General features: G+C 38.8%; 1 protein-coding gene across 1 annotated transcript; it reads left to right on the top strand.

Annotated features, from left to right (window-relative positions):
- The first annotated feature begins 5906 nt into the window (after nucleotides 1-5906).
- LOC109018107 (receptor-like protein kinase FERONIA) lies at nucleotides 5907-11803 on the top strand. Its single transcript, XM_035687667.1, has 5 exons — nucleotides 5907-6120; nucleotides 6650-7028; nucleotides 7173-7587; nucleotides 10715-11290; nucleotides 11429-11803. The coding sequence occupies exons 1-5, from the start codon at nucleotides 5907-5909 to the stop codon at nucleotides 11801-11803; spliced, it is 1959 nt and encodes a 652-aa protein (XP_035543560.1).
- The last annotated feature ends 615 nt before the right edge of the window (nucleotides 11804-12418 follow it).

The raw sequence follows: 12418 nt of genomic DNA, 5'->3' as shown, positions 1-12418 counted from the left end.
TAAAATGTTAAAAAAAAAAAGATGAAAAAAACTCATTAATCCTATCTTTTTAACTTTCTATCCTTTTATCATGTTTTGAGGTTTTTTTAACATGACTACTTTTCTTTTTTAAAATAAAATGTTCAAATAATATTAAAATTTTTTCATATTTTATAAATAGAAGGGTAAATGGAAAAATATAAAGAAATATTAGAAAAAAGAAACAAATAATAAAACATGTTTATATAGATGAATAGTACATATGTATTTTATATTAATTTTACAAGCTTTATTTTAACATATTATTCTTTATTCTACAAAAGGTTGCAAAATAGAAAAGCGATTTAGAGTGATCTCAACCATCAAATCTAAAGGCGGATTTAAATCTTAAGTTTATAACTGGCCCTTAAATTATAACTTACCTTCGTAACGTGAGCTTGGGTGCTTGACTGAATAACTGGAGTACATTTGCCTCGTATTAATTAATTTTTTATTATATGAAATCATTTTAAATTTATTTTTTAATAATTAATTTATATCTGCAGCACTATTCATGTAATAATGTAAAGCAGCACTATTCATATAATAATTATTGAAGCAAGTAATGACTTACCAAAAAGCCCTTCATGATTCTGCACTCAAATAACCAACAAGAAAAGAAGCCTCTCGAAGGAATTATCAAAACCATCTCTGCTGAGGTGTACAGTCCAGATTTCATCATTGTATTTTTCTGTTATGCATACTGTCTATAAATACTCAGTGAATGAGTATTCTTTGTATTCAAGGGAAATACTGAAATCAATAGTGCATTTATAGAAGTTTCGTTTCTTTCAGTAATTTCATCAAGCAGTTCTTGAGCAATGTTTTCGGTACCTTTTTACCCACTTGATATGGTATCAAGAGACTGAAAACAGACTCACGTCTGTATCATCCTGTACCTGTCATGGATTCCCAATCACCCACCCCTCCGGAAAAATCCATTTCTTCTTTTCCTTCTTCCCTCTCCACCAATTTGATCACTATCAAACTTAACATTGACAACTATCTACTCTGGAAAGCCCAGATTCAACCATTTCTTATCGGTCATCGTCTTTTTGGTTTTATTGATGGCTCTATCGCTGCACCACCTCCTCTCATTGATGGAGTTGCTAACCCCGATTACAATCAGTGGGTTTTGCAAGATCAACTTATCCTTTCAGCTATCAACTCCTCTCTCACCGATACGGTGCTTGCTCAAGTGCTAGAATGCACTACTTCACGTGATGCCTGGAACACTCTTCATTCTCTCTTCGCAGCACAATCCTCTGCACATATTATGCAGACCAAATTTCAGTTAGCCACTTTAAAGAAAGGATCCGAAACTATCGCTGCCTACTTCAACAAAGCTACTGCTCTTTCCTCTTCTTTAAGTGCCGCTGGTCATCCTCTTTCTCCCTCTGAATTTGTCATTTATCTCTTGGCTGGATTGGGATCTGATTATGAATCCATCGTAACATCGATTACCACCAGACCAGAACCTTTATCCACCTCTCAAATCTTCAGCTATTTACTAAACCATGAGTCCCGTCTTGCACATCAAACTCACTCTCTGCTCTCGGCTAGTCCTATATCTGCCAACTCCACTACCACACCTTCCCAGTCTTCTTCCTCTTCATCTAATAGAGGTCGTGGACGTGGTTCCTACCGAGGTCGTGGTCGTGGCAGGGGTCGTGGATCTTCTTCTCATCCAAATTTCTTTAATTCGTCCTTAGCGTCTCGACCACTCTGCCAGGTGTGTCAAAAGTCTGGTCATACAGCGTTGTCCTGCTATCATCGATTTAATCATACTTATCAGTCTGGTCCTCCATCGACTCTTCAAGCTCATTACACTGCCTTCCCTCAAACTCACCCGAATCCATCCACATCAAACTGGTTTCCTGATACTGCCGCAACCAATCACTTCACAGCTGATTTCTCCAATCTTCACTTAGATCCTACTCCGTATTATGGTGCTGATCAAGTCAGTCTTGGTGATGGTTCCTCTCTCTCCATTCAGAACACTGGCACGGCTCGTATTACTACTCCTTCTCGTCAATATTTACTTAAAAATCTTTTGCATGTTCCTGCCATTACTAGAAACTTGTTATCTGTTAGACAATTCTGTGTTGATAATGCCGTATTTTTTGAGTTTCATTCCTCTGGTTTTTTTGTGAAGGATCTACATACTCGGAAGGTGCTCCTTCAAGGACCTGTTAAAGATGGACTTTATGTATTACATTCTGATGCTGAGGCCGAACACCAGCAAATTCAATCCACCAGATCCTCTCCTTCTTTACAGCCGCAAGCCTTAATTGGTGAAAGAACTTCCACACAGACATGGCACTTCCGTCTAGGACATCCCAATCCTCGTGTTACTTCTTTTACTTTACGTCAGTTCAATTTACCTGTTTTGTCTCCCACCTCTACATTTAAATGTCAAGCTTGTTTGCAAGCTAAATCTCATGTTCTCCCTCATCCTCCTTCCCCTTCTCGTTCTCAATATCCCTTTCAACTTTTATTTTTAGATGTTTGGGGACCAGCACCTGTACTGTCCTCTAAAGGTTGTCGTTTCTATCTTTCCATAGTGGATGATTATACTAAATACATTTGGTTTTTTCCTTTACAAGCCAAATCTGATGTTGTTGCTATTTTCCTTGCCTTTCTTCGGTATGTAAGTAATACATTTTCCTCAAATGTCATTGCAATACAAACCGACTGGGGAGGAGAGTTTCGTCCTCTTCATTCACTACTCAAAACTTTTGGCATCACTCATCGCATTACTTGTCCATACTCTCACCCTCAAAATGGGAGTATTGAAAGACGACATCGACATATTGTTGAGACTGGCCTCTCTCTCTTAGCTCACTCCTCTATGCCAAACAAATATTGGGTAGAAGCTTTTCAAACGGCCACTTTCCTCATTAATTCCATGCCGTCACCAATACTTAACAATGTCTCACCATTTCAAAAGCTATTTCAACAAAATCCTGACTACTCTTTTTTTCGAGTTTTTGGGTCCGCCTGCTGGCCCAATCTTCGGCCCTTCAACAAACATAAAATTGATCTCCGTTCTCAACTCTGTGTTTTTATTGGTTATAGTCCTGATCATAAAGGGTACAATTGTCTTCATATACCCACTGGTCGTGTGTACCTCTCTCGTGATGTCCGATTTGATGAGTCCTTATTTCCTTTTGCTTCCGCTGGGTCCTCGACTTCAATTCATTCTGATTATCTCTCTGGGCCGCCTTCTCCTTTTAATTCTCATTCTCCACCTATTCGGTCCACAGACATAATCGTATCCTCACGGCCCAACTCTGCTGCTCCTTTACACACAGTGTTGCCCCTCTCACAAAATTTATCTCGGCCCATTTCTCCTCCACCCGTAATTGTTCCTTCTCAAACTCTCCCAAGCTCTCCTCAAACCGAACCCAATTCCTCTCCAAATACCAATCTCCAGTTCGACTCATCATCATCAAACCCTAACCATTCTTCGCCCGACTCATCATCAAACCCTAACGATGATCTGCTCCCTTCATCCTCTACCCAACTGCCTTCGGCTTTACCATCTGTTCAATCTCATGGGTCTCATCCCATGATCACCCGATCCAAGGCAAATATTCACTGTCCTCTTCGTCGTACTGACGGAACCGTGCCATGGCCAGCCCCCAAATCAGCCTCCCTCATTACCTCGACTACACCTTCAATCCCTGAAAACCCTACTTCATACACTGAAGCTGCCAAATTCCCTGAATGGCGTGAAGCTATGACCACAGAATTTCACGCCCTACTTCAAACCCGTACATGGGATCTCGTTCCTCCTTCACCCAAACACAATATCCTTGGCTGTAAGTGGATTCTCAAGACCAAAAGGCGTGCTGATGGCACCCTTGAGCGACGCAAAGCCAGATTGGTCGCCAAAGGGTTTCATCAGCAACCCGGTCTTGATTATTCAGAAACCTTCTCTCCCGTCATCAAACCCGTAACCGTCAGACTTCTTCTTTCGATTGCAGTCACCAGGAATTGGCCTCTTCATCAGCTTGATATACAGAATGCCTTCTTGCACGGGGACTTGGAAGAGGATGTATTCATGCATCAACCAATCGGGTTTGTTAATCCTGACTTTCCCAATTATATTTGTAAATTGCGTAAGTCCATTTATGGGTTGAAGCAAGCTCCCAGAGCTTGGTTCTCCAAGTTGAGTTCCAAATTGTTAACTTTAGGATTTCATGCCTCTGTCTCCGATTCCTCTCTTTTTATTTTTTCTGCTAATTCTCATTCCATTTATGTACTTGTTTACGTTGATGATATCATAGTTACTGCTTCCAGTCAATCTCTAATTACTGATTTTATTTCCTCCATTCGTTCTGATTTTCCTGTCAAAGATCTTGGTGTCCTGCATTTTTTTTTGGGTCTTGAAATCTGCCGTAACTCCACTGGTCTATACATGTCGCAGTCTCGTTACATTACTGATCTTCTCCATAGGACAAACATGCAGGCATCGAAACCAGTTTCCACTCCAATGTGTTCCAAAGTTAAACTTTCGGCTCTTGATGGTCCTTCATTTGAAGACCCTCAACTATACCGCAGTGTCGTAGGGAGTCTTCAATACTTAGCATTTACCCGACCAGACTTATCATTTGCAGTGAACAAAGTATGTCAGTTTATGCATTGCCCTCGGGTTCCTCATTGGCAGGCCGTCAAGCGTATCTTACGCTACCTTCGTCTTACCACCAACCTTGGCCTTCACTTTTCCCCATCTTCTTCTCCTCTCAAACTCACTGCATTTTCGGATGCAGATTGGGCGGGTTGCCCTGATGATCGAAAATCAACAGGAGGTTTTTGTGTTTACTTTGGTTCTAATCTGATTTCTTGGGGTTCCAAAAAGCAACCCACTATCGCTCGGTCTTCTACGGAGGCTGAGTACAAAGCTGTGGCTAACACCACATGTGAGCTTTTATGGATTCAATCTTTATTAAAAGAACTGGACATTTTTCTTCCTAATCCACCCACATTATGGTGTGATAATCTTGCTGCCACATACTTATCTGTGAACCCTGTACTACACTCTAGAACTAAACATGTGGAACTTGACTTTTACTTCGTAAGAGACCGTGTAGCTGCCAAGACACTCACTGTCTCCTTTGTTCCGGGTAAAGATCAAGTGGCTGACATCTTCACAAAGCCTCTTTCAACGGTCAGATTCAATCATTTACGCTCCTGCCTTACTATATCTCCGATACCAGTTGGAGCGAGGGGGGCTATTGAAGCAAGTAATGACTTACCAAAAAGCCCTTCATGATTCTGCACTCAAATAACCAACAAGAAAAGAAGCCTCTCGAAGGAATTATCAAAACCATCTCTGCTGAGGTGTACAGTCCAGATTTCATCATTGTATTTTTCTGTTATGCATACTGTCTATAAATACTCAGTGAATGAGTATTCTTTGTATTCAAGGGAAATACTGAAATCAATAGTGCATTTATAGAAGTTTCGTTTCTTTCAGTAATTTCATCAAGCAGTTCTTGAGCAATGTTTTCGGTACCTTTTTACCCACTCGATAATAATGTAAAGAGTTTAGAAGTTTCATATTCTGTACATACTTAAAAATATTTAATTTTATTTTTTTATTCTAATATTTTTTATTTTAAATTTCATAAAATATAATGATAATATGATAAAATTATATATTTTTAAATAATGTTGAAGTGTTAGTGTTATGTGTAAAATCTTTCTAATGTAAATATATATCTTTTAAATTTTTTGCGGTCACTTGTCGGTGACCTTTGCCTTGCGAGGTGCATTGCCATGATCTTGTGAGTTGTAAGGAAGGCCCAAGAAAAAGAAAACAATTTTCGTTTCTACTGGAAGTGGAGTGTGGGCTTCTTGGTCAAGCTTTTTCTGGTGTTTTGATGGCTAGCTCTCTTGCGAAACTGGGGAAGCGTATGGGTTTTTCACGCCCTATCGAAGAGAAGTCGGGAAAGGCAAGAGCCTCATCCCTGCCCGGAGAACTATGCCGCCACTTTTCTCTGGACGAAATCAAAACAGCAACTAATAACTTCAATAAAGAATTAATTGTCGCTAAGGGTGGCTTTGGCAAGGTATACAAGGGTTTCATTGACAAGGGTAACTCCTGGCTGTAAGAACTCTCTTAAGTCTGGATGTATGTAATTAACAGGACTAGAACAATAAGGATGAGATTGATGCTGATGAAAACTTACCTCATAGATTCATACGTATTGGGGTATTTGAGGTCTTCAAATTCCTCCATAAACGAAATACAAGTAAAGATGAAAATGCTCCAGAATGAATCACAGATCCATTCGGCGTGGGACTTAACTGACTCAACAAGACTTTACTCAAATGCCCCTACAATGACTGGTTCCAGGAGAATTACTACACGCACCGTTTTATACTAAACGGAGCACTTCACCCGTAACCCCCCTTACACATTTAAACTACACCGTTTCTTTATTACTTAAAGTGATGTCGTTCTAGCGTTCACTTTGCAGAAGCTACGTCCTTTGGATAACACCCGTAAGCCTTAATTCCCAATTCGCACTCCCGTATCTCCATTTCACGATCTGCTATCAATCCGCCCCTCTTTCAAACCCTAAAGCTTCCTCCTTTACTTCCATGGTTCTTCACACCGTAGCTCCCTTACACTGGCCTGTGGCGATAAAGCGCTTGAGCCCGAATACATGCCAAGGTGTAGAAGAGTTCAGGACGGAGACTCTATTGCTCTGTCAGATTCGCCATGTCCACGTCATTCCATTAATCGGATACTGCAACGATGAGGGCGAGATGATCCTCGTCTACGATTTCATGGCCAACAACATTCTCCGTGAACACCTTTACGACACCGACAAGGCCCCCATTCTGTGGAAACAGAGGCTCCAGATTTGCATCAGAGTGGCGCGTGGCTTGCACTACCTACACACGGGCTTGAAGCACACAGTTATCCACCGTGACGTGAAGACGACCAATATACTTTTGGACGATAAATGGGTAGCCAAGGTTTCAGATTTCGGATTGTCCAAACAGGTTTTGAATTATGACATTAAGTTTAGCAACCTCGTAGTGGACGATGAGGTTACCAGTTGGCCTTTGGATATTGGATTGTCCGAACAGATTCCAAGTAGCACTGCAGCTAGTTACAACGTCTTGAGTGGTAAGAGGGTGCCTTTGGATCTGGATAACATTGGGGTTAGTACGATGGTAAGGGGTACATTTGGATATTTGGATCCGGAATACGCAAGACGCCGACAACTGACTGAAAAATCCGATGTGTACTTCTTCGGCGTGGTGCTCTTGGAAGTATTATGTGCCCGAAAAGCTTTGAATCCCAAACTGCAGGAAGAGCAATGGAATTTGGCCAACTGGGCCCGAAAATGCAACGAGAAGGGGAGCATCGGCAAAATCATAGATCTCTATTTGGAGGGGAAGATAGCTCCGGAATGCTTCAAGGTATACGTGGAGATTGCGATGGCTTGCGTGCAAGATCAGGGGATTCAACGGCCTACGATGGTAGATGTGATGGAAAAGCTCGAACTTGCACTGGAGCTGCAAGAGAAGGCGGATGCCGAGAGACCGGTAGAAAATTATGATCTACAGTGATATAATGAAAGATAAGGAGAACAGCCAAGGAAGTCTACAAATTGATTTGTTTGGAGGTTCAATTTGGTTTATATCACAAAGCTTTTCCGGTTTAGAATATCTTTCCACCGGTCGGTCTGCTATCCCTCTAATAACAACCTTCCAATGAATGATTGCCATTTAAGTTCTTTTATTTCATATCTAATGTGCCTGCCTACGGTCGATAATGCTGTGAAAAAAAGCTCACTCGTCTCTTTTGTGAAATGGCAACCCAACCCCTCTTTCCTTCAATTGTTTTTCCTTCTTTTTATCACAAAATGGAACAACTACCGACACCAATGGCCTTCTCTCAAAGCACCTCCTCCTCCTCACCCCCACAGGGCAAAGACGCAGCCAGCCATACAAGAGAAAGCTGCCTGTCCAACAAGAACTCGTATCCCACTATGAGTCCCAAGGACTCGACTCCCAAGAAGCCTCTACCAAGGTCATAGAGGACCTCTAGAAAGCTCTCTACAGGATCATCTTTCTCCTTGAACGAATGAATATTTTTTGTTATTGTGCTTTGCTTCAGTCTGTTTATTAGGCTTTCATTAAAAAAAAAAAAGAGTTTGAAATGATAGAAAATGGAAAGTGTTGTAATTCATGGCAATGATCCTATTTCTTGAGATTGCTCTAACTCGCAGAAAGATAAGAATGAATAGAGAAGAGTTAGCTAAGAATGCTCATGGCCGACGGAGCTTCGTGGGTTTTGTTGTGCCTAGGGCTCATTGAAACCACCGAAAGAAGAAAGCGAGACCCATTTTTCTTGACATATCTGAGAGCGTAAAATGTTTTAAGAAAACTAAAAAGTAATCTTTGCTTTTAATATAGGTTCTTTTATTTTTTCAGTCATTTCGATTCTTTATTATTGCTCACCTTTAATGATTGATGGCCTGGCCAAGTGGGGGCCACCCTCCACGATCATCCTCTCTGTACGTATTTTTTATCGCTCCAAGAAGAGAGTGAGATTCTCGAGTTATAAAAAGATTATATAAAAATAATTTTATAAATTGACGTGATTTAATATGATTCATAAAATTATAAAATTATTTTTATTAAAATATATATTTAACAGATCAGATAAATCTATATCAATTTATAAAATTTTTTTATAATCCTCTTTTTCTATAGTCTCTCAATATAGTATATCGTGATTCGTAACAACTCGACAAATGTCTCTTGATGATAGATAGTCACAGAATTGCCAAGGTTAAGAAAACACAAATTAAAATAGTATTTTAAAAAAACTTAAATGTGCAAAAAATAAAAGGGTGGTTCTACGCTCACAGTTGGGAGCTCCTTTGTTTTTATTTTTTACATGATTTTTTAATGTTTTTTAATTTTTTTTAAATTTATATGATTATTAAAAAAATATTTACTTATACACGAAATGAAAATTAAAAAAAAAAAAAAACCAGTGTAGTCCCCAACTATAAGCATAGCATTTTTCAAAAATAAAAACTATAAAGAAGAAAACAGAATTTAGAAAGAAAAAAAAATCCAAAAGTATTAAAACTAATCAAACATAAATTTTGAAAAAAAGAACAATAAAAATGGAATTTAGAAATAACATAGAATATTTTTTTTCCAACATTATCATCAAATTAATAAAATCGTCACCATATTGCCCATCAATTAACTTGAAGTTTAACTTATATGTTTTCACTTTATACTAATAGAGGGATTGGTGAGATGTGGGTTGATGGGTCTACCCCCAAGAAAGTGTAATAATTTCCATTAGGATAAAAAAAATGAAAATTTAAAACTTCTTTCACTTTCATAAAATTTCTTATTTTATTTTATTTTAATCTAATTATTATAATTTTTTAAATTTTTATATAAAATAAAATAAACAATTCAATTTTTTTAAATCTTAAAATAAAAATAATATTAAAAAAATATATTCTAATAATATTTTATTTAATTTTTAATTTTTATCTCAACTCATATCATCTAAAAAAAAAAAAAAATTGTCATGTCTCTTACTTTATACATGAACCTCTCCTAAAATTTAATTACCAAGATCATGTTTTTGTTCCATCTTATAGCAATCTCGATGGTGTTTGTATTTTATTCTTTAAAATACATCACAAAAATGTACTCTTTTTATTTTAGCTAACGAATTTTACAATATACTATATATTTATTTATATATTGTTTTTCTAGTTCTTTAAATATTCTTTCCTTATTCATTTTAAATACTTTTCTAACTACCAATAAATTTGTAATATTCTCAAATCACTAAATATTTCTCATACATTAATTGCCAAAATGACATCAATAGCCCAATAAAATGTTAACAAAAAAAGAGAGAGATGGAAAAAAAAATCATTAGTCCTATCTTTTTAACTTTCTATCCTTTTATCAAGTTTTGAAATTTTTTTAACATATTATTCTTTATTTTACAAAAAGTTGCAAAATAGAAAAGCGATTGAGAGTGATCTCAACCATTAAATCTAAAGGCGGATTTAAATTTTAAGTTTATAACTGGCCCTTAAATTATAACTTAGCTTCTAACGTGAGTTTGTTGCTTGACGGAATAAGAGAAGTACTTTGGCCTCATATTAATTATACAAAATTAAATTTATAATGTGATACGTTATATTCTAAAATTATTTTTATTAAAAAATAAGTCTAATAAATTATATGAAATTACTTTATTTTATAAATTTAATTTTTAATAATCCGTTTATATCTATAGCACTATTCATATAATAATGTAAAAATATATCTTTTAAATTTGTTGCGGTCACTTGTCGGTGACCTTTGCCTCACGAGGTGCATTTCCATGAGCTTGTGACTTGTGAGCAAGGCCCAAGATAAAGAAAACAATTTTCATTTCTGCCCGGAGTGTGGGCTTCTTGGGCGAGCTTTTTCTGGTGTTTTGATGGCTAGCGCTCTTGCGAAACTGAGGAAGCGCTAGGGTTTTTCATGCCCTAACGAAGAGAAGTCAGGAAAGACAAGAGCCTCATCCCTGCCCGGAGAACTATGCCGCCACTTTTCTCTGGACGAAATCAAAACAGCAACTGATAACTTCAATAAAGAATTAATTGTCGGTGTGGGTGGCTTTGGCCATGTATATAAGGGTTTCATTGACGAGGGTAACTCCAGGTCTGTGGTGATAAAGCGCTTGTGCGTGGGTTCAAAACAAGGTGTAGAACAGCTCAGGACGGAGACTCTATTGCTCTGTCAGATTCCCCATGTCCACCTCATTCCATTAATCGGATACTGCAACGATGAGGGCGAGATGATCCTCGTCTACGATTTCATGGCCAACAACATTCTCCGCGAACACCTTTACGACACTGACAAGGCCCCCCTTCTGTGGAAACAGAGGCTCCAGATTTGCATCGGAGTGGCGTGTGGCTTGCACTACCTACACACGGGCTTGAAGCACACAGTTATCCACCGTGACGTGAAGACGACCAATATACTTTTGGACGATAAATGGGTAGCCAAGGTTTCAGATTTCGGATCGTCCAAACAGGTTTTGAATTATGACATTAAGTTTAGCAACCTCGTAGTGGACGATGAGGTTACCAGTTGGCCTTTGGATATTGGATTGTCCGAACAGATTCCAAGTAGCACTGCGGCTAGTTACAACTTCTTGAGTGGTAAGAGGGTGCCTTGGGATCTGGATAACATTGGGGTTATTACGATGGTAAGGGGTACGTTTGGATATTTGGATCTGGAATACGCAAGACGCCGACAACTGACTGAAAAATCCGATGTGTACTCCTTCGGCATGGTGCTCTTGGAAGTATTATGTGCCCGAAAAGCTTTGAATCCCAAACTGTAGGAAGTGCAATGGAATTTGGCCAACTGGGCCCGAAAATGCAACGAGAATGGGAGCATCGGCAAAATCATAGATCCCTATCTGGAGGGGAAGATAGCTCCGGAATGCTTCAAGGTATACGTGGAGATTGCGATGGCTTGCGTGCAAGATCAGGGGATCCAACGGCCTACGATGGTAGATGTGATGGAAAAGCTCGAACTTGCATTGGAGCTGCAAGAGAAGGCGGATGCCGAGAGACCGGTAGAAGATTATGATCTGTCGGCCTGGAAGTCAGGCATGTCGTCGGACTCGGGTCGTACGACCTACAGTGATATAATGGAAGATAAGGAGAACAGCCAAGGAAGTCTACAAATTGATTTGTTTGGAGGTTCAATTTAGTTGATATCGCAAAGCTTTTCCGGTTTAGAATATCTTTCCACCGGTCGGTCTGCTGTCCCTCTAATAACAACCTTCCAATGAATGATTGCCATTTAAGTTCTTTTATTTCATATTTAATGTGCCTGCCTATGGTCGATAATGCTGCAAAAAAAAACTCCCTCGTCTCTTTTGTGAAATGGCAACCCAACCCCTCTCTACTTCAATTGGTTTTCCTTGGCTTCGTTTTTATCACAAAATGGAACAACTACTAACACCAATGGCCTTCTCTCAAAGCACCTCCTCCTCCTCATCCCCACAGGGCAAAGACGCAGCCAGCCATACAAGAGAAAGCTACCTGTCCAACAAGAACTCGTATCCCACTATGAGTCCCAAGGGCTCGACTCCCAAGAAGCCTCTACCAAGGTCATAGAGGACCTCTAGAAAGCTCTCTATAGGGTCATCTTCTCCTTGAACGAACAAATATTTTTTGTTATTGTGCTTTGCTTCAGTCTATTTATTAGGCTTTCATTAAAAAAAAAAAAAAAAAAAAGAACTTGAAATGACAAAAAATGGAAAGTGTTGTAATTCATGGCAATGATCCTATTCCTTGAGATTGCTCTAACTCGCAGAAGGATA

The sequence above is a fragment of the Juglans regia genome, chromosome 2 (genome assembly GCF_001411555.2).
Source record: "Juglans regia cultivar Chandler chromosome 2, Walnut 2.0, whole genome shotgun sequence".
Taxonomy (NCBI): domain Eukaryota; kingdom Viridiplantae; phylum Streptophyta; class Magnoliopsida; order Fagales; family Juglandaceae; genus Juglans; species Juglans regia.
The sequence above is the reverse complement of the archived record's forward strand: the minus strand, read 5'-3'. Positions and strand labels throughout refer to the sequence as shown.

Bases quoted from the DNA above. Each gene is read 5' to 3' on its own strand.
- LOC109018107 (XM_035687667.1), top strand. From the start codon at position 5,907: ATGGCTAGCTCTCTTGCGAAACTGGGGAAGCGTATGGGTTTTTCACGC. The intron at 7,029-7,172 runs GTCCAAACAGGT...GAGTGGTAAGAG, and splicing joins AAGGTTTCAGATTTCGGATT to GGTGCCTTTGGATCTGGATA. The intron at 7,588-10,714 runs GTAGAAAATTAT...CATGTATATAAG, and splicing joins AGGCGGATGCCGAGAGACCG to GGTTTCATTGACGAGGGTAA.